The 23277-nt window shown below is 40.1% G+C and overlaps 1 protein-coding gene across 2 annotated transcripts in view; it reads right to left on the reverse strand.

Annotated features, from left to right (window-relative positions):
- Positions 1 to 1068: 1068 nt before the first annotated feature.
- The window catches only part of SERINC5 (serine incorporator 5), a 42773-nt gene continuing 20564 nt past the window's right edge, over positions 1069 to 23277 (reverse strand). Inside the window, exons 4-12 of one of the 2 annotated variants that reach the window (XM_035099792.2) lie at positions 22235 to 22317; positions 18926 to 19019; positions 17746 to 17957; positions 16354 to 16449; positions 15277 to 15403; positions 13433 to 13499; positions 10486 to 10525; positions 6547 to 6691; positions 1069 to 5076 (exon numbers count right to left, since the gene is read on the reverse strand). In XM_035099792.2, the coding sequence (XP_034955683.1) occupies positions 4929 to 5076; positions 6547 to 6691; positions 10486 to 10525; positions 13433 to 13499; positions 15277 to 15403; positions 16354 to 16449; positions 17746 to 17957; positions 18926 to 19019; positions 22235 to 22317 (1012 nt within the window). In that variant the 3' untranslated portion in view covers positions 1069 to 4928. Of the gene's footprint in view, positions 5077 to 6546; positions 6695 to 10485; positions 10526 to 13432; positions 13500 to 15276; positions 15404 to 16353; positions 16450 to 17745; positions 17958 to 18925; positions 19020 to 22234; positions 22318 to 23277 lie in introns of both variants that reach the window. The other variant, XM_035099791.2, reaches the window with a different exon arrangement.

Raw genomic sequence — 23277 nt, forward strand, 5'->3', positions numbered from 1 at the left:
CATTCATATATTTTTTTAAAAATATGCATAAATCATTTACTACTATAAAAAGAGTCAGAAAGCTAAGTACTGTATCTAATTTAAGAGCATAAAGCTGTGTGCAATGCTATCCAAGGAGCACAGGGAACATAGGGAAAAATAAATGTATTACCGGTATATATGCTTTTGAAAAACCAGGCATCTAATCATGGGATTATTTTTTTTTAAAAAAAAATTGGTACAATATAGAATCAACATATTGTCACATCCTGAATTTCAGCATTATTCTTTTGCCAATGTGAGGCTGACTGGTTGCTCTGGGAATGCAGAGTTATGTATTTGGAATGGAATTAAACAGCAAGCATTGAATATAATCGTTTAGGCAGCAAGCATTTCTCCTCCCACCCACTCAATGCTGTTCTGGGGGTCTTCCTGATGTTCCAGAGCCAATTGAGGCGGCGGGTAGCAGGGAACAGCCTTGTTGCACTAGCTTCTCCTGCTAGCACAACCATTGCTATTTAATATTGAACGTACCCAAGAGCAGACTTTGGAATCTTGTTCCCCATCCACTCACCCTGTAAGTCCCCTAAGAAACAGCATCAACGTGGTGATACACACCTGTAAAAAACATTTGATGAAACACAGCACCTAGATATTGTACTGAACAAGGAACAATGTTTAATGAGCGAGAGACATTCTCAGTGAGCCCAGGGTCTTCTGGACACCATCGACACCATTTGGGGCAACTTATATAAGCACAGAAAAACATAATAAGAAAACCAATGTTATAAACTGCTTTGTGAACTTCAGATGAAGGGCAGTATAGAAATGTAATAAATAAATTCATTGACCACTTAATGAAAGCTGAAATGGTATAGCAGCTTTAAACGAACTGATAAAAAATGGTCCAAAATGGATTACTAGGTATCAGGACATTCCAACCTGCAAAACGTCTAAAAGTGGATTTGTTATGCCAGGGTAAGAGCATTTTCACCTACTTCATTTGCTCAAACCTAAATTTCCAGCATGAGTCCCATCAAATACATACAGTCTGGAGGAGACGTTAAAGGTAAAAAAAAAACATTGCAATTTTAAACAAAGGATACTTTATTGGTCAGCCAAACAATTACATCTATAATACTTTTTCAATATTCCTAGAAAACCCAACAAAATGATTTAAAAACCATACACAATGCTTGTTTTACACTTAACATTTCTCTCAAACAACTAAAAAACTCACAAATCCATATTGTCTTAAAACTGCTACAAGTTACATGACTCAAATGGTAACCTCTTTGAGCTATAATTCTGAACTCCCTCCTTCCCAAAATTGAAAAAAGAACAAGATTGTATAAAAAAAACTTATTGAAAACATTTAAAAAACTCATTATGAATTATGTTCTATTCTTAATTCATTCCTTAAAACTGACATGAAAAAACATTGCAGATAAAAAATATATAAAAGGAACACTTAGAGAGTTAGGATATTAAAAGTCGGTGGTGCATTTGGAGAGAGCATGGGCTGCTTTATTGATCCCCTTGGTTACAACTCCACCAGGAAGTTTTGTGCAAGCCTTGTTGAAATGAATGGGTACAGACTGGAATCTGAGCTCCTGCACAACTGCCATTCATGTCAACAGCTTGTACAAGAGATCTTCCCAACAGATTGTGCCCCACACTTTCTTTGCTTTCAAACACTGCCAAGAAACATTTAATAGTTTATTTCACACACAGGAAAATAAAACAGAAGGTTTATTGTGGACATTTAATGGATTTTCCTCTACCTTTTCACAATATTCTTAATTTCTGTAGGAGAATTCTTTGGCAAAAGCAGGTGGTCTGAGTGCTGCCATAGCCCAAACTAAACAGTTCTTTAAAGTGGGCATTTCAATGCTAGAAAGATTTCAAATTTGACAATGTACAGTTTTTGCAAATCTTGTTTAAATGACTTGTAAATTATGACAGTTATCACACACTGATTTTAAAGGGAAAGTAATTGAATAGGACTTAAGAGAATTCAGGAGATATATATATATATATAACATTTTTTCTCAGTTACAATTTCGTGATAAAGCACTTAGTAGCACAAATAGATGCTGGTTAGGGAGAGCTGCATTGTTAGCCACGGTTATTAGTAAGGTCAGTGGATTTAAGGCCTTTAAAAGACACGTGGAAAAACAAATAACCCAACATCGCACAATAAAAGGGTTGTAAACAATTGGACATAATTATGTCCCCTTTAGACTCATCTTTATGCATGAAGCATTCTTATTTTGAGTGCTGTTCTTCAGATTATAAAGTACAAAGACACATTAAGTAAGGAAAGGAGTCAGTAGTGTAAGAAATTCAGTACATTTTTAAATGGTCCCTGGGGTTCCCTTTCGCAGGGTCATATTTGAGCACCAGCATTTTACATCTCTTTGCCATTTGCAGTTTACACCTGTCTTTGCTATCGTTTCATTAAAGGATTCATTTCTCTCTCTCTGCAAACTTCAGAATATAGAGGCTAGTGAAGTCTCCAAGGAATTATTCTAACAAGTCCTGGAGATGGTAAAGGTCACTTTTAAACAGTAGCACCATTTCCTCTTCCTGAGCTTATCCCAGCTGCCTTTTTAAGCACACTCAAAAGGCAAGACACTATCGTGTCTAATAAGCCTTAAAGCTCCTCCATTGTGTGTACCACTCTCAAAGGTTTGAGAGAATGAAAGCCCCATAAATTTTCAAGAACATTTAATATAAAGAGACTGCTGACATCTAGGGGTTCACAGTGGTCCAATATCCAGAACTTAATTAAAGTAGCATCAATTAGAAAAGGCCTGCTTGATACAGCAAATGCTGTTCTGTTTGATTAGAGAAAAACAAATTCTCAAGTAACCTGAGGAAACAAGGAGACTGGTGTTCCAAAGCAGGTTATCACTCTCTTTAAACCAAGGGTTGCTACCCTTTGGCCCTCCAGAATTTGCAAGACCACAACTCCAATCATCCCTGCCTGTGGGCCAGGCCAGCTGGTCCTCATGGGAGGGAGAGTCCAACAGGTTAGCCACCCTAGTTTTAAACACAGTAGCTGAATTCATTACACTAAAACCAGGTGCCTCAAAGATCTGGCTGGCGAAAACAAAGCTTCCCCCGATTGGATCAATTGAGCCAATTTCTCATATTAAGCTGCTTTAGGATTTTGCTGGTGCTTTCTGCTTCAGAATGCTCAATCAACAAAGCTCTGGTAATGTGCAGCTCCTCTATATATGCATGCCAACCAACCCTATAGAATTCACTAAGCCCTGCATATACTAGTATGGGGGGATATGTAACTAACTAAGCAAGATAAAACAGGAAATGTGACCAAACCTTGGAATTGAAGTTCAAGGAGTCTTCATTACTCTGAAAAGCAGCACTCCTCTGTCAATGACAGATGGCTGCCATCTCCAATTATCAGGAAATATTAAATGAAAGCAGCTGTTGCAGTTAATACAATAGCCAAAGCATTAGAGCATTTCTTAGGTGGGCCACAACTAATGCACCTTTTGTTTTAACAATTGAACTACATTGATTTGCTTTTTAAAACAAAACAACTTACTGGAACATGGCAGTTGAGATACCACAGTTAGCAGAATGATACTACTTAAATTACTGCCATTAATTTTCATCGGAGACACTGGCATGCATCAACATTAAAATGAATCTAAAAAGCAATATGCTAATATGTGAAGCATGCATGCCCTTTCGTTTCATGATTAAATTAGTACACAGCGCAATTTGAGGCATGGTAACTCAGAATCTAGTCCTGTTTTATTATATGGCTCTTACTTCCAGGTAAGTGTGTATAGGATTGCAGGCTTTGTGCACTAAATAGTTATGACCCAATAGTTTTCTCTTGCAACATAACTCCACTCAGATATAAGGGCTTGCAAAAAGTTAGTTCTGATCCTGGTATTGAAAGACTCACTAAGCCGACTTTGGTATGCATGGGAAATAGAAGTTAGGCCGCTGATATTACAATGAATTAAATTTGCTTTGTCTCATTGTAATCCTCTACCCATAAATGATATAATCACATCAAAATGTATTTAGGGATGAAATCTGTGATAAAAAAGTGATGTGATATAGAAACTGCTGTAAATAAATTCTGAACATTCCCAATTATTTTTCAGGGTATGGCTACTTTACAATATAAGTATTTACCTGATTTCTTAAAGTCTATTAGATCACAGTTTTAAATAAGTTTACACGTTGTAGACTCTTAACAACCCCTGCAAAAAAGGGCAACTCTCCAGACTTACTAGGCTAGCTATAGGCAGATTTGTATTTTGTTGCTCACTGCTTCTGCTCTGAATATTTTATTAGATGCACTCACTCCCAGAGCGACTCATAATTGCACCAACCTTTACAGTGTCTTGCATCCCATTCAGGTTTTCAGATTCTACATCATGTCACCCAGTGATTCATAAAGGTGCCTTTCATTAATAGCATAAATAAATATTCCTATACCCACAAATCCTTTTCACCCACAATCTACATTTCCAATAATTTACTATGAGCGTCTAATACAGAAAAAGAAACCCTCGAGCTGATGTCGTTCCTACCCATGACAACATCTTCCTCCCAGTCACGTTTTAAGTTCCATTTTGTAATTTTATCTACGGGTTTGGTTTCTTTGTCAACAAAAAAGTGAGGATCAATGTCTGCAAGGACTGTAACATGTCAGCATCAGTCTTATCAATCATTATGTTTAAGAGAATCCATAACTTCCAGACTGAGATGCCACTTTTGACTAAACTTGTTCCTCCAGGCTCTCTTAATTCACATAATGTAAATAAGTTTTCAAAACCAGACTCTAAATGTGTGATTTCATAAGAGTTAATGTAGTATCCTAAACATCAAGGTTAGGATAGCTAGTACACAAATTTATTTTGCCATTCCCTAAGCTGATGGACTTTGTACCAGAAACAGCTTCACACTGAGAATCCTCTAGTTGGGCAGCAGAAAGGAGCCAGAAGAGTCCAAATGTAGAGGAGGACACACACCCAACACGAAGCCAACTTAATCCAGAATATTGACCAGGTTCCAGCGAAGAATTTTTCAATTGCAGCACTTTCATAACTAGAAAGATAAAAATAAGAGATGGGTGTAAATGGGTTGGCCAACCCATTTGTTGATATTATAAAAGGCTGATAAGGCAGGTCTTCATTTTGTGGAAGCCATGCTGAGAAAAGTAAGGTCCAATTTCAATAAAGAATCTCATCTTCGGCATGGTTCATTTCATTATTCTTTGTTTAATCATTCTAGCTACAGTGCAACCCTATGCATATTTACTCAGCAATATTCTGAATTCAATGGGGCTTACTTCAGGAAAGGGTTGTTAGATTGCACTCTTACTCATGCTTAATACCAATTTAACAGGGCCAGAAATCTCCTGCCCCTGAATATATTTCTAATCTGTATCACATTGGCTAATCTTCAGTCTTCTGGAAATGAAACTTGATGTTAATAAGTTACATATTTTTGTTAGAAGTTCAACAGTTTCATTCACGTGCTGCAGTGCTTTGACATGTTCAAATGTGTAACAGCCAGATGTAGCAGCGAAGGGTGTAGCACCGAGGCTTATTACAAGCGGTGGGCTCTCGTGAAGGAAGCATAGCTGCCAAGTTATCCCTTTTTTAAAGGGATTTTCCCTTATGCTGAATAGGCTTCCTCGCGAGAAAAGGGAAAACTTGGCAGCTATGGAAGGAAGACAGACAACTGATAGAATCAACCAGTCGTGGGACGAGAGCCCCGAGCTCTCTCGTGACCACATATTTATTAGGTATAGAAAATGCATATGCACAAGCCCTAAACCAATCATCACAGCACACCTATCTAGCATTATCCAATAATATCAGCAGAACACACATGCCCATTTATGCTCAGACCTATTGTTCTCCATAGCATGCTTTTCCCTCATGGGTAACTTGTGCTCCTGAGGAATGAATAACTAATGATGGATGTGGAGATGTTCCCCATGGCTGGCGTGGCCTCTGAGGAATGGATAACTTGTGATGTATGGGAGATGTTGCCCATGGCTGGCTTGGCCTCTGAGGATCATCTATCTTGCGTGGTATGTGGAGAAGTGCAGACTCTACATCTCTTGCTCGTTCTGCCTAGCCGATGTTGCCATGGTGCCCGCATACCACTTGAGAGAGGAGCGAGGAAACACCACTTGATGCCTTTGGGATGTGGCTGCATTATTCCCACACAAATGTAAGCTAAGTTTATCACCATCCAAATCAAGACAAGCTAACTTCACCAAGAATGGGATATTAAATACACATAACACAAAACAATAGTTATAATTTATATACTGTAGTACAATTCAAGTGCTGCATATATATTACTCAATTACATATTAATCTTCACAACAGCCTTGTAAGACAGGCCAGCCCCATACTGCAGGGAAGCAGAGAGGTGAGACTAAGACAAAGTAGGTTTGTGGGTAAGCTGAGGTTTAACCAGGAATATTCTGTCTAGCACCAAGCCACTATGGTAGCATACCCACTCAGTGCTATAACCCTTTACTCCAAGAATTTGACTTACTGAAACCAGTGGGTGACCGTCATCATCACATAGAGAGAAGCCAGGAAGAACACAAAGTGGAAATAAGCATAGCTGTATACAGTCCCTTTCTTTTCATCATAAATTACTCTCTGGCCACTCTTTCTGCCAACAGGCTCTTCAACATCTGCTGTGAAACCAAACACATAAGAAAAATGTTAAGATTTGGTTCAGGCCTAAATCTTCAACACCACTCACTTACTTTGAAAAGCAAGCAGAACGCCATTTTAGGAAGAGCACTCATCTTTTAGGTCATACAAAAACACCAGCTTTCCATAGGCACTTATTATAGTCTTTGGGAAATTAATTATACAGTATTTAAGATGGAGTTTCCAAAGGAAGACACTGGCCTTGTTATTCTGGGCCAAGAAGAATTAAGGTACTAAATGTAACCAAGGAAAAAAATTGCATTTTAATTTAAGAAATGTTCTGACCAAGGATGTTTGTTTGGCTCCTTCCTGATATGAAAAGATATAAAACTAAAGATGTTTCTATTATGGCAGGGCTTTAGGTTCAAATGAACTCAAAGGTGTGAGTTTATTACTGTTGACTCAGTTTTCCTGTCTGAGAGTAATTGGTGTGTTTTGTCTGCTTTGTCTTCTGCAATATTTATTGTTGTACAATGTAACTGAAGACTACATTGGCTTGTACCCAACAGTGTCAATCAGCTACTGGTAAAACTCCCATTAGTGGATGTGAGGGACAGGGGATACCGGGAGGTCCCTCCCATCTTAAGTACCAGCTCATCGCCAAGCGCTGGGGAAAGCAGGGAGAGTTCCGCCTCAAGCGGAGACTCAGGAAGTGGTGACCGAGGCTCAGGCAAGGTAGCGGAGCCACTGCCCAAGGTGGGACAGGAAGGGGGGAGCAAGGGGGGAAGGCCGATCCCGCCGACCCCGGAGTTACGCAAGAAGCGTCGTGGGAGGAGATTAGGTCTTCCCAAACTTCTTTGCTGGAAGAAAACGCGCCAACCTCCATTCGGAGGTACTGACACCTGACTGACAACATGTATATAGATCGCTCCGAGCACTGTAAATAATCAGCACTTAATAAAAGCCTAAAAGGACTATGCTGTGAGGAGTCGTTACTCTAGAGTAGCCGCATCTGCATCTCTGACAGTGGATTTTTCAAAGCAACTTGCAGTTGTGTGACATGCACTTCTTATGGAGGTAAAAGCTCTCTACTGAAGGTGGAATGTAGGAACTTCAAACTTCTGGGCAGGTGAAGTAAGCACAACCCAGGCTGAGGAGGAGACATGAGGTGTGGGGGGAGGAAAAATAAAAGGGAACTAACTCTATAGCTTGATGTGAAGGCTAGGTAGGCACACTGCTATCAGGCTGGAGATCAAATGATTTTGAGGTAATGTCATATTCTGAGAATAATGGAGATCTGCATTTGTAAGCAGAGGGAACTAGGATCCAAGGGAGGCTTCCACTAGAATGGGGAAGCCTTTGCCAGTTTGATTGGGGGGGCTACAATAACTGAACCTGGGACCTTTTGCATGCAAAAGCTATGCTCTGTCACTGAGCCTTTCTCTGCTTGAAGCATTTATTTGTCAATTTTATGGTGACAAGAGCTCCAAGTGCCTGGCACTCAGTTCATCTTCCCAGGTTCAGCACAGCATCTTAAGTTACTGTTCATATTGGGGAACAGATTTCAGAGAAGAGAATGCATGCAAACAGCACAGTTAATGAATAGAATATGTGTGAAATACAGTTTTTGCCAGAAAAAAAATATTTCAGATCTGTGGCCCAATATGAGTAAGGCCCTACCCTGCCAGCAAAACCTGCAACTTTTTCAAGTGCAATCCCTTTGGAAAATGACGCTGTTCACACAATTTTGTACTCTAGTACCTGGACTTCTGGAAACCATTGCCTGGAGCTGTAGGGAGAGGGGCTTGTTGCTACTTGAGTGCCTATCGGGGACTCTCAAAGCTATGAGTCACAGCCCACAAAAGCAACCTTTTCTTACAAACTTACATGCTCCTCAGAAATGCAAGGTTGGGAATTTCCCAAACAATTAAATTACTGCAGCTGTCATGAAACTTTACGCAATCATATACTATATATAATTCCCCATTCAGGAGAGCTTGCGCACTATGAATATTGCAGAACACAAAAAGTGAAGCTTGCAACAAAACTGGATGGGGCAGCTGTAATTTGCTTCCTCTTCCTACTCTCTGGCATGAATCACTGGGAGATAGAACTATTTGGGAGTAGAGCAAGCAGCATTAGAATGAGTATGCTTTGAACAGAACAAGTCAAAACAGGAGTTGGATCTCTTCCTATTGCTTCTAAGGGGGAATGCACTACACCAACACATAAGCAAGAAAAGAACTACTGTATGCCATTTTCCATCCACAGATGTTCTCTCTTTGAAAAGCAGTGCCTGTAATTATCCCTGTGGTCGTAACTGTTATTTTAAGTTGCACGACTCTCTTCCCTGTAGTTATACATATCTACTTTCCCCACACACCACAGTGAAATCTAAAAAGTAAAATAAAAATAACCCACACTTTGAGAAGATGGAATACATTTCGATAGAAAGTGTCCCATATTATCTATGCGTCTTTGGCTTTACAAGTGTTTGCCATGCGTTTAAGGTCTCTCACAGTGTCGCCCTATGCCAACATTTGGAGTATACGCTCAGCCTTTAGCTCTGAGCAGAACATGTCACACAGCTATTTGTATCGCTGGCATTCTTGGGTTTACTGGGCAAATCGCACACAGCCTCTCTCTTCCTGTTCCAAGGATCATTTGGCTGTTGCCGTTTACTAAGTGCAGAAAGTTCTCAGAATGCATCAGGGAAAAGACTCTGACTACCTCTGACTGAACTGTCTCTATGCATCAAAGAGGAGTGGAGAAATGGATCTCCTGCCCCCATAGCTTTCCTATCTATTCTTGCATCCCTCACCTCACAAGAGAAGGCATGTGCTAGTTAGGAAGAAAAGTCCATTCCAATGTAAAAAAAAAAAGTACACAAAAAGGTAAGAAGTGAGTGGGGTGGGTTTTGGATCAGGTTAGCCATATTGATTCGTATGCTGTGTATGTGATAAAGGGGAGCCATACCGGGTGAAGTCGGCTTCTTCGATTTGTTCCCGTGTCAGTTTCAGAAACAAAGACCATTACAGCCAACCATGAATGAACAATCATACCCTAGGCCAGGCATAGGCAACCTTGGCTCTCCAGATGTTTTGGAACTACAACTCCCATGATCCCTGACTACTGGCCCTGTTAGCTAGGGATCATGGGAGTTGTAGTTCCAAAACATCTGGAGAGCCAAGGTTGCCTATGCCTGCCCTAGGCCAACCCCAACCTCTATCACCACCAAAGGAACACAAGGAAACAACAAAGAACCTGCACAAACAACGCTGACAAACCCTCCCCCCACATATATTAAGTAAAATAATAATAATAATAATAATAATAATAATAATAATAATAATAATAATAATAAATATATTATTTATACCCCGCCCATCTGGCCGGGTTCCCCCAGCCACTCTAGGTGGCTTCCAACAAAACACCAAAATACAGAAATCCATCAGACATTAAAAGCTTCCCTGAACAGGGCTGCCTTGAGATGCCTTCTAAAGGTCTGGTAGTTGTTGTTCTCTTTGACCTCTAGTGGGAGGGCATTCCACAGGGTGGGTGCCACTACCGAGAAATAGAAACATCGTCACCTGACCCCCCCATTTCCCCCCCTCTACTTCTATTCCCCTCTTTCTTCCCAATGTCTCAACAAATGGAACCAATTTGTAAAAATGTTACGAAGAGACATTGCATATATTTCTGTAAATCAAGAAAATCTTAAATAATAATAATAAAGGTAAGATGTGGTCTACAAACACAAGCAGCCATTCCCTTTTTCAAGGCAGCATGTATCACTATGGAAGTAGAATTGCGTGAAAGAATGAATTCCTACCATCTTCATCAGGAGTACAGCAGAAACAGCAGCGAGCCACCTATACCATAAACACAGAAAACAAGAGAAGGCTACATTTAACAGGACAGAAACAATTAAACATGCAGAAACATGAGGAGCTTCCAATCAAAATAACAAAATAAATAAATTTAGACTTCTTGATATTTAGCAAGACTTCAGTAATGATGATGGCAGGAAACCAAGAATTCATATATAAAAAGAATTACACATACAAATGTTATGATAAATGCACAGATTTTTAAAGCAACACAGTATAACGAAATAGTTAAAAAGTGAGAAAGTATTTTGGATTTCTCCTGAGATTGGGTAAAAGAGGTATACACCGAGAAACACAATTATTTAATAATGCAAAAAGCACCACATTGTGATATTATAAACAAATTATTATTTTTCCAGGCAACATAGGAATGTTGCTTTATTTGCCATTAACCTACATAAAAAATATTTTCCTTTGACCACATGGTTGAATGCTTAAGTCTGACACAGACACAGGCAAAATACTTTCAACTAATGCTATTGAGGTAGGAATTCAGTTCTGTGCATTTCTTCCATAACTGTTTGAGTTTAAAATTTAAAACACTTTTGGTAATTGCTCTAGTTTTTGCCTTCCAGTTGTCTAAGACGGCAACATACATGGTTACATTTTATCAGACATTCAAGCCTTGCAAATTCTTGAGAGATCCAATTAGCAATGTTGCCATGCATGCCAAGAGCTCTCCATAATGTGGGTAACAGTCTATAGTTTAGATGCAAGAAAGGCTTCCTATTTAACAGATGCAGCTGAAGAATTATGTTTACATTTCTAATCAGGAGACAAAAGCCCTTCTGTCATGGGGAAGAATGAAGCGCACAATAAGTTGCCTGCTGCTACCCTTTTCTTTATGTTACTATGCAATGGTTCTTGTAGCATTCTTTAAGAGCAAATGATCTAAAAGTAATTCTATTATGCTCCACTTTAGTACAGCGGTTCAGAGCTCTCTCATGCAGCTTGGACTCTCGTCCCGGACAGAATCCATCTGTGTTGTCTCTCACTCAGCAAAAGGAGAATCAACACACTTAAGAGCGCTCTCTGACAGCGCTGCTTGCAAGTGACAGGCATGCTAAATCACATGGCCAACATTTCAGGCTGCTGCTAGTCCAAATGAACTAGCTAGAACAAAACTGGCAGCATAGCGATAGCAAGAACTAGGCCAGCTACATTTTTGCCAAAGCCCCACACTAGGAGCTGTCATTTCTTTGAAGTACTGTACTGTACTTTGGCTGCTATCTGAAACTATTCTAACTTTAAATGCTTTCAGAACTTATATTAGCACAACAAACCTGAGATTTTTGCACTAAATGTTTAATATGGATCAGAGGGAGTTGGTCACTCCAAACATATTTGATTTACACTGGGAACATCTGACATGCTGAACTGGTTCACAAGTCACATTAAACCAGAGTTTATTTTAAAGCAAACCTCGGCTTTCCAATCACGGCTTGTTTGAGGGAAACAAACCTAAGTGCTAGTTCACATGTAACCAGCCTCCCCAGTGCAGGAAAGAGTTAGTAGGGGAGGAGTAACTCGGGAACATTTGAGCAATGTGCACCAGCACACTACTTGTGTTAAAAACTGTGGTATAATGTGACGTGTGGACCAGCTACTGTATAGACTTGACATTGCCACAATGAACACTGGACCAGTTTTGTCACTTCAGATTATTCCATTTTTAAAAATACATTAATTGCTGCTCCACAGGTGGGTCCAGTGCAACATGTAATGCATCAAGTTTCTGTAGACAGATCCTGCTGTAAAACAATTTTCACTCATTCCCCCTACCACACTACTCTGTGTGTGTATGGGGCAGCAAGGACTAGGCAGCTCCCATACTTTGAAGCACACAGGATTCCCCCCCCCTCTCATTGTTTATACCAGGCATCCCCAAACTGCGGCCCTCCAGATGTTTTGGCCTACAGCTCCCATGATCCCTAGCTAACAGGACCAGTGGTCAGGGATGATGGGAATTGTAGTCCAAAACATCTGGAGGGCCGAAGTTTGGGGGTGCCTGGTTTATACTTTCTGAAGGTATGTTTATTTGCCAGATAAGCCTCAGCTGTTTGAACTGCACAACAAACTTTTTAAAAAGAAGGTGCAATTACAACAATGCAAATATGCAATTTTGTGTGTAGATGACTCTCCTTAAGCCTGTGCATAACCACTTGAATTCAGGTTCCTGCCTCCAACCAGAGATCAGCACTGTCTGAACATATTTTCAGCTAAGTACCGGAAACTCCTAGAAACTTACACAACTGGTTATACACTGGCATAAGAACTAAACACAAAATCCGGTCAAACCACATGACTGACATTTGCATACATGTGTTACCACTGTAATGTGGAAGTTTGGCTATGCAGAAGGTTTTTCTTTAGTGGGAGGGATATCACACCACCAAGGTAGCAGTTCTAAAGGTAAGAACAGTAAGTTTGAGCAAGTGAGAGTTTCCCAGTGAGATCCAGGCAAAGTAAACCTGGGAGCTTTTAGCCACATCAGAGAACTTGGGGAGCAGGTTGTAACTGCTTCATGGGGACTTCATGGATACTAGGAGCTTGATATCAGTGACATGAGGAGAAAGCTCAAGTACCAAAGCTTGAAAACATCTGCAGTACAAAGACAGGTATAGTCTGCAGTTTCTTCAGTGTGACTGCTACAGAGAACTGAACCACCACAATACCAACATTCGATCGTGCTCTACAATGATATTGAAACAGCCCTGAGTTTTTGCACAGAACAAGAATATGTTATGCTTTTGTACCTAGTATCTTGTAAATGCTAATGAGGAAACTGCAAATGTGTGTGTATGTGGAGCATATGAAACTTTCTATGAGAGAGTGCGTGGACTTGGCAGAAAGAGACATATTGCAGAACAAAGAAATTTTTTGACTCACTTCAGTTTCCGGTGTGGCATATATTCCTCTCAGGGCTTCAGAGCTTGCACGCGTTGTTGAGGTCAAGCTAGACACAAACAGGAAAGCAGAAATTAATCAGTGGGAATGTGTCATTCTTAGAAGCAGCCTTGCTGAAGAGACATCTTTTCTAACAACAATAGGTTGAATAATTTCTGGAAGGCACTAGTCCCAAATGAATTAAGTGGAACAGAGGAGGCCTGATAGCTCCAAAAGGATTGTTTAATAGAAGTTGACCCTTTGGGGAAGACAGACTCCTGCTGCAACCAGAAACCTCTGCAGAAATGGTGTTTCCTAATAGTTTGCCAGACATTAGAGAAAACAAGGAACACACTGGCAAACAGACCCTTGCAGTCTAATGTATTTTAATATTTGTTGGAAGCCACCCAGAGTGGCTGGGGAGGCCCAGCCAGATGGGCGGGGTACAAACAAACAACAGCAACAACAACGACAATAATATATTTATTATTATTATTTTCACCCAATGCTTTGCCTCCTGATAGCTCTGCATTGCTCCAGGTGGTCTAACCCCAAACCAGATAACCCCAAATTGCTCTAATTTGGTTTGGACCAGCTGAATCTGGTGCACAGCCCCAATAAAAACATGTATCTGTATATGAATGTGCATGGCAGACATATTCTTCCCACAGAAACTTAGGTTTAATCAGTCTTCCACTAGAGCAGGCACCCCCAAACTGCGGCCCTCCAGATGTTTTGGCCTACAACTCCCATGATCCCTAGCTAAGAGGACCAGCGGTCAGGGATGATGGGAACTGTAGTCCAAAACATCTGGAGGGCCAAAGTTTGGGGATGCCTGCACTAGAGGTTTCTAGATGAAGGGGGCAGGTATTTAACCAGTTTAGTGTTTCTTCAAAATCAACATACTACACACCAAAAAGACATACCATTCACATTTTGTAAAGACCAGTCTAGTGGGAGAAAACTTCAGTTTTACAGGTTTTGTACTACTTTAGAGTCATATTTCACCCATTCATGTTCTTTGAGAGAAACAGTATGTAAATGCCCTCTTACACCAAGGCAAGGAAAAAATGTGCATGTTGTACTAGAGAAACACTGTTAGGAAGATTACATAATGCTAGTATGGTGGACCACTGTGCACTGTGTAAATATTTTGACCTTAGTTATTTCTATTAGAATATCAGCAATAATATGGCCTCTTACTGGACTCTAATTAAACTACAAAGATTGGCACCTCTGCACTGACCCAAGCGTATAGATGGGGACTCCCTGTCTTACTGTTCGCTTCTATAGCAGCTTCATAATTTACACACTCCAATTTACATTTAGCAGACATCAAACTGTATGTTGAAATGGTGCCAAATAATAACTGCTACCTCCCTCAGAAGTATTTACCAGTTAAATTTCTGTCCCACTCAATCCTCCCAGAGAAGCTCGGAGTAGGAAACAACAAAGCAAAACAAGACGATTAGAAATAGATAAAAACAACTAAAACCATTAAGAACATCTAAAAGCATTTTAAACCAGCTATATGCCCTCACAGCTAAGATTGCAAGGAACAATCAACTATCAGATGCCCGGGTGAACAGGAATGTTTTAATGTTAACCGCAGTGGAAAGATGCATTTCACAGCGGGGAAGGGGGATATTCAACAAATGGGGAACAATCACCAGGAAGGCCCTGCTATGGGTCAGCACAAACTGGGCAGCACCCAGTGACAGCACCACCAATAAGACTTCTCCTGCTGATTGTAGGGCCAAATACAGTAGACTGATGCGATTTTTCTAATTCTATTCCATTACTTGAATACTTGAATACTTAAATAACAACTGCAACTCAAGACATACCAAGAATATAAAATGCAACAGAACATGATGGCAGTACCCAGTCCAGTCACCAAGTTTTCATCTGTTTGTAGCCCCTGGCTAAATTCAGGTACACAGATTGTGATGTTCTTCTGATTCTCATCTAGGACTTAAAAAGATAATAATTCACAATTAGCATGGCTCATTTTATGTTTCACCCCAATAACCAGCTATTACACTCCGCACCAAGGGTGGGAAACTGCAGCGTTCCAGATGTTGCTGGACTACAATTCTCATCATCCCTGACCATTGGCCATGCTGATTGGGACTGATGGCAGTTGGAGTCCAACAACACATGGAAGGCCGTGGGTTTCCCATCTCTGCTCTACAGCCCCAAAACAGACTTTCTCATTTTTTTTTCAGTTAGTGACACATCATATTCTAAAAATAAAACCCCCAATAGTAATCAAATAACATCTTTGAAACAAAACATTAAAGTATTTCATATTTGCTAGAAATAAAACAGAAGAAAACTCCACATTCTATGTATCAGCTGAAGCTAAAATATATTATGTTAACCTTCCCCACCCTGGTGCCTTCCAGATTTCCTTTAGCCTACAGTTTCCTTTAGCCTCAACCAACAGGGCTAATTATCAGAAATGATGAGAGTTAAAGGGGACCAGTATAGCAAGGCTGGCATAGCCTGAACTATAGGCTAGATTCATGTCCTGATATGAATACTACAACAGTACAGTGGTACCTCGACTTACGAACGACTCGACAACCAAATTTTTCGACTTACGAATGGGGGTAAAGGCCGTGCGCTTACGAATGTCCCGGCATCCAAAAAAAAACCTGTGGCGGTTTTAGATAGGGATTTTTCGACTTATGAATTGTTAGATAGACTTACGAATTTTTCCGTTTTCAATGCATTCCTATGGGAAATCGTGTTTCCAATGGCGTTTTTCGACTTACAAATTTTTCGACTTACGAAGGTGCCTTTGGAACGGATTAAATTCGTAAGTCGAGGCACCACTGTATACTAACAAGTGAAGCAGAGACCTTTATATTTCCACTGGTGTAAATGCACATATAATTCCTGATCCAAACTGAACTTACTAGTTTCTGGTGGTTTGCTTGAAAGAGATGAAAAGGTGAGATACATGACATAGCAGCTGATAATGCCTGACTGCAGCAAGCCAGAATGTGGCTGACCTGAAGTTTAAAAAAAGGAATATTATTAATAACCATTGTTTTAATACATTTTTGAAAAGCTTTTAGAGAATGAAAACGTATCTTTTCTTTTTTAACAAAAGCTTTGGATCTAACCCACTAATTCCTACTGCAATTTTTATTTTATTTTTAGAATTAGATTTTTCCAAAAGCGGCAAGTAAAAGACATGTTACAATTTGCTCTCGTAGCTGGTCTGTCAAAAAGGAAGGGGGATTCAGAGTTACCCTAACTTATTTACATCTCTGGATGTTGTCTGTCGCCAAAGGCTTGATATTAAAGACTCAAGTGGATAAACAAGCCTTAGAAGACATAAATGGCCAAGAGGAGCATTGAACTGAAAACCTCTGAGAAACTATCACTAACTTAAGTCTCACTGATTTCGATGAGTCTATTATAAGCATGACTAATAAAGTAAATCTGAGCACAGGAAACTGGCAAAATTTATCCTGGCTTAAATTAAGCCTATTCCAAATTTTGTTCAGAAGCAGAGCTACTGTCATCTGAGGCAGCCTAAGTCTGGCAAAAGGAAAACAAACCTTTATAGTTTGATTTACACCAACCTTTTTGGTGCTCTAGGTTCTGCTGACAGAGGTTGGCTTAAGTCTCTCCTTGTCTCACCCCAAGAATGAACTCTTCTGGGGATTTTACACCAGCATAGATTCTGCCAGCTGAGTCAGAATAGCTCCAGTTCAGCTGGGTTGAGAGAGTTACACCATCACCCCAAGATCTGCCTACTCTAAACTTGCACATCCTGGTGGATCTTGGGTTTGGATTGTGCTGTTAGTCTGGCTCCAACCCATAAGTAGTAATAATGATGCAAAGATTCCTCTAGAAGGCTGCCTATTCATTCCTCTAGTCCAGCATGGCAGTGGTTCTCAGAAATATGCATTTGCTATCCAATCCTTTTTAAACTGGAGATGCCAGGAATTGATCTAGGGACCCTCTGCACGCCAAGGATGTGCTCTGCAACTAAGCTACAGTACTTCCTCTCAAATACATATGGCAAATTGATGCATGCAGGTAAGCCACAGCAATGCTGTGACCTGATGGGGCTATACAGCAGGCTTATAAAGATGGGCTGTCAGAATTGACAGTGGGTGCTGGCAGATTATTTTACAGAACAGAAATTCAGCTGCTGGGTCAGAGACTGTGACAAACAGACAAGTCCCAAAACGCAGGCATAATTCTACTTCTAAATATATAGAGGTTCAGTTACGGCCAAGGAAATCAACAGAAGTTCCAGCTAAAGTAATACCAGACCAAAAGAGCTTGCTTACGGTTTTGGACACAGGGCGAGATGGCTATCATTGAAATAAGCAAGCACAAGCCGCCATTGACACCAAGCAGGATCTTGTTAAAATTGCAGCCATCGGCACGAGTGTAAAAGACAGCCATCACAATCAGAGCTCCAACAGCGACGGAGTACAAAATGAGAGTCACAAAAGCTAAGGAGCCATACCAGAGCTTATTGTGCCTTGTGCCAGATGTCCTGTTGGGGAAAGAAAAGGGCAGTATGTATTTAGCTGAAGGAAAAGCAAATGAACTCTATGGATTCATTGTCAAGAGGCATCCTCATGAGGATAGTTCATTATGGGGAAAATTTGCTGTATTTATATTGTTTAATACAATGGACATTTCTAAAGAAGAACAAGCCATGCCTTAATTATTTGAAGTGAGCATGGCCTGCTGCATACAGGATTCACAAACTGATTATGGTCTTGAGGGATTATAATATAGTAAATTGTGACCAGCTATAGGATGAACCTTCAAGGCTAGAAAAGTCAGTGCTTGGTTCCATGAAAATGAATTTGGGTTCAGCAGAATGGAACAGGATCTATCAGGAAGCACAAAAACTTTTCTTTTTTGTGTATAAGATGCCTCCATGTATAAGACTTTTTTTGCAACTCCAAATTGAGAAAATGGGGGAGAATTGCCCAGAGTTATTGAGCTTTTTTGCAGGGGAGGCGAAAATTGCTTACCCGCAGGACCAACACACCCAATCGCACATTGATGAAGTGACCAATTGTCAGCACGCTTGCCAAAAGTACAACAAGGGACTCCTCAGAGAGGCAAACACTGCCCCCCCCCCAGCATTTGAGTATCACGCAGAAACCTCAAGAGGTTTACATTTCTTTCTCTTCCAAAGTTTATGCATTTCTAACGTTTGTGGAATGAAAAAGACTAATGAAGGCACTGTTGCACCATGCATGTGAAAGCTTTCTGCAGCGATAAAAACTGTGATAGTCACTCAAAGAAGCAGCTTGTAATAAACAGTAAGTGAAAGACCAAAAGAACCAACCCCCAAAGTCAGGAATAAAGGAAGCAGCATGGATAAAAAAGTAGCACTCTAAAAGATAGAATATGAGAATGCCTGATACAAATGCTAAATTTGATCACAGCTGCTATTCATGGCAACATAAAAACTCACACAAATGCATGCATGTGCAAGATACATACCAGTTCTTATTCCATTTGTGGGCAAATTCTACAAGCAGGATGAGTTGAATGAGGATAAAGAGGAACCCTCCTGCAGCACCCACGTAACGCCATGCTGTAGGACAGTGAAGAGTTGCATTGTCAGTTTTGACTCAGATAAATGAATTATTTTATTCACTATACAGGTTCTTTTTTTAAAGCAATGAATTCATGGCACAAATCCAAAAGAAACTGGTTCACAAAAAGTGCACTCCAAAATTGTATCTGGCAGATTTCTGATGGTCCAAGATTCTGTCAACTAGCCTAAGAATGGGAAAACTGTGGCCTGATGTTACTGGACTCCAGCTCCTACCAGTTTCAGATAGCATGGCCAATTGCAAGAGATTATGGGAGTTGAAGTCCAGCAGCACCAGACAGTCCCAGGCTCCGCGATCCATGTTCCAGCCCATTTTACATTTTCAACACTGCAATATGACTGCAATCACTACTTCATGAAGAGAAGCATGTGCTTCATTTGGTTGGATAAAGCAGTATCAGATCTAAAATTCTGAGGATTTTAAAACATTTTGCAACTACCGTAATTCTCAAAACTGAGATTACAAAGTGTGCATTTAAAAACAAAGTAACAAAGTAGGAAACAAGTACTGTTTTATTTGTATATGTTACAACTGTTTTTATGATTTGTTTTTATGTTGGATTTTTGTATACCGTTTAGAGATTTTTTAACATAAAGCCATTTGGAAATGCTTTTTAAATAAATTAAAATCACATTTTAAAAGTTTTATTTAAAAGAACTATAAGCACAAAGGAGGTTATAAATATTACTCAGAATAAGGTAACTCAACAGCAAAATATTTCTCTTGCAGAGCTATCCAGAATTAAAACTATATTGGGTACCACATACAAAACTGTATACTTAAGAACCTTTATTTAGACTTTCTATACTTAGAACTGAAAGAAAGTGAAGAATAAGAGATCCCAAAGGGCCTTTATAAGACAACCCCAAATAGCAGTTTGTGGTTGAAACCAGATGTTTATCCCCAGATTCGAATTTAGATGCGTTTACTGTATTCCCACCAAAAGGGCAGATTCATAATTGTATTCACACTGTTCCTTAGCACTCCAAAAACATGCACAACATATTTTTAATGAAAGAGAAGCGCAAACCAACATTAACATTTTGTTCAATATATAGATTATACGAGGGGACAGTCTAATCAGCAACGGTTTTCTGTGCAAACCAGGCACAAAATCTCAGCAATGCAGCTTAGGTCCTCACATTTTAAAAAGTATTCAAATCAAAGAGCCAATTAAATTATAGGCACATACAAAAGCATGAAGTGGCTGCAAGACTGGCTGTGTGTTACTCAATTGAGAATGCTCACTGCAGCTAAGCTTCATTACAAGGCCTGGTAACATGTGCTCCCTTATTCAGTCCCTTATTGGACTGAAATAGCAAGGAAGTGAATGGGAATGGAGCTGCAGACTTCGAAGTTGTCCTTCTTCATGTCTTGATTTTTCAAAAAGTGTCTCATTTTATGGACAATTAATTTGATATCCTGCAATTGCATGTGTGAGTGCTTACAGCCTAAACTAGTTAATAAAAACACCTTCTTATCTAAAGCTTTGGGCTATTCTACATGTAGCCTAAACTATCGTGTATTTTTCTTCTCCTAGAGGATTTGGAGATTGCCATCTGCCAGCATTTCTGACAAACAACAAATAATCTTAATTGATAAGAACTGCTGTTCAGACACAGGATCTTACAGTAATGAAATGAAAGCTCTGCAAGAAATCTAATTTTGCACTACTAGACATTGTCAATTTGGAAACTAATGAAATTGTGGGAGACTTTAACTGAAATTGCTGCTGACTTTTAGTAGGCTAGATCAAATGCAGTTTGGTTTAATTGTTCCACATGAAGAACAGAACAAATCACGGACTACTGCAAGCAATGTAGTCCAGCTGTACTAATATGCTTAGACTGAGCTAATCATATCAGGGCTTGACATATCAACAAGGTCTTTCACATTCCATAGTGAGTCATTTCTCCTGCATTCATTGGGAGTTTTGCTGCTTGAAAATATGCACCTAACACGTGGGGTGGGGAATCAACCATGTTTTCAAAGAGCAATAAAGTGATGAAAGGTTTCCTGCCTCGTATAATAAACAATCACCCACACATTATGAATGAGGGAAGAAGTGGATAAATGCTGTATTTGTGTAGCCCTGATGTATGGCACTTTAAGTTAAGGGGAGAAGGAGCATCCCTGCAGCTGCAAGTGCTCAACAGGGTATTTTTCTGAAGGGGGAAGGGAGGGATAAGCAAAACTTATTTGCTATGTTAAACATGCAGTTTGCACTTGCAGTTTCTAGGGAGCTATGGGAAGCATGGCTGGGGTCATCCCTCTTTGATGCTTTCACGATTCAAAGCTCCAACTCAACTGCCCTGAGATGAAAGATGTTATAGGCATCAACTGCAGCTTCCCTACTGTGACAAACTGCAGCTTTATTTTGGTACGGGAGAGTTAATAATAATAATAATAATAATAATAATAATAATAATAATAATAAATACCCCACCCATCTGGCTGGGTTTACCCAGCCACTCTGGGCGGCTTTCAGCAAAATATTAAAAATACATTAAAATACATTAGTTAGTTTAATGAATTATTGTATAGTTAGGCCCTTTAGAGTTTGGCTTTTTTTCCTTTTTTGCACAAGTTGCTGGTAGGCTTGCAGGCCTGTTTCTCAGGCACAACCTTGAAAGGTCACAGCCACATCACACATTTAATGGACTCTCGTACCACTTTAACAGTCATTGCTTTCCTCCAAAGAATCCTAGGACAGGGGGAGCCATGACTGTTACAAGTGGTATAATAGTGCAACTTCATCTGCTCCTGTCCAAACTCTTACATTGCACACGAACACTCTCTTTGTCTGCCTTGCATCTGCAGCGTGGACACCCAGTCCCTACTCCCGTCACTCTGCTCCTGCTTATCTCTTCCAAAAGTTGAGCAAATGAGAAAACACAGCACCATGCTTCAGCTGTTTCTCACTCTCCCTCAAAAGGGCTGTGACAGATGTCATCCATAACCAATTTAGCACCTCCGGTTATCTGCTATCAATGGATACTCAGTAGATCAGAGATAGAGGACCAGTGCCTCCTAGAAGAAGCTCCCTAGACTCCAACTATCACCATCCCAAAACACTGGCCATGCTTGCTGGCAGGCATGGGAGCTGGAGTCCAGTAACATCAAGAAGGCCACAGGTTCACCATCCTTGTAACAGATGAAGAGAAAACACACGCCATTCTTTTAAAGTTTGTACCTTTAAGAAAGGTATCCTGGTCGGGAATGAAAAAGGCTCCTGAGCACAGGGCGGCCAAGAGTAGAAGTTTAATGAACCAAAATCTGAAGAGGAAAAAACAAACACAGAGAAATTAATTTACTTAAGCTGTGAAAATCAGATAACCCATTCTAGGTTCATTGTTTATTAACCTGTACAAAGAGGGGCGGAGGTAACTTAAGCAATATCACCTCTCCTTATAAATACTAGGAAATGAAAAAGAAATTGGCTGGTTTCTCACTTGTTCTTGTGTTTCTTCTGCTACACTCCCCAGTTCAAAGGATTTAAGAAGAGCCCTACTGGATCAGGCCAATGGCTCACTGGTCCAGCATCCTGTTCTCACAGTGGCCAGCCAACTATGGGAAGCCCCATAGCAAGACTTGAGTGCAAGAATGCTCTACCAACTTGTGCTTCCCAGCAACTGGTATTCAGGGGCATACTAGTCTGACAGTGGAAGGTAGAACATAGTCATTGTGTCTGTGTCTGAAGAGAGAACATATATGAGCTCCATCAAGATGGGGTTTAGAAAGAGACAGTGCAAACAGTGTATTCCCTATTAAATGTGTGGCTGCTATTTTTTGCAATGTACCATAGGATCTGAAATAAGCACAAACAAACCAAAAGACACCACAGCTATTGCACTGTAAAAGGTGGCACACAATTGCACAGGAAAGCAAAATAAAATAAGGAAAGAGTCCTCATCACCATGAACACTGTCGTTCAGACTTGACTATTCATCCTGGATGAGACACACCTAAAATTCACCTTGTGTGCACTTTAAATACATTTACGGTTGTGTGTTTTTTAATGCTTTAAAAATGGTGTGTGTGTGTGTGATCTAATGAAAATGACAGGAAGTCAGCAAAGAAATCCATGCAAACATAGGAGGAGGAGAGGTGGGTATATATAGCACTGGAAAAGGAACTTCTGCTTGTATTGTTTATTCAGTGCTATGAATATGCTCAGGGTTTCTTTAAGAAATAGCAAAGCCACAAAGAGCTTTCAGCAGGACAGGAGCAGTAGCT

The sequence above is a fragment of the Zootoca vivipara genome, chromosome 11, assembly GCF_963506605.1.
Source record: "Zootoca vivipara chromosome 11, rZooViv1.1, whole genome shotgun sequence".
Classification (NCBI taxonomy): domain Eukaryota; kingdom Metazoa; phylum Chordata; class Lepidosauria; order Squamata; family Lacertidae; genus Zootoca; species Zootoca vivipara.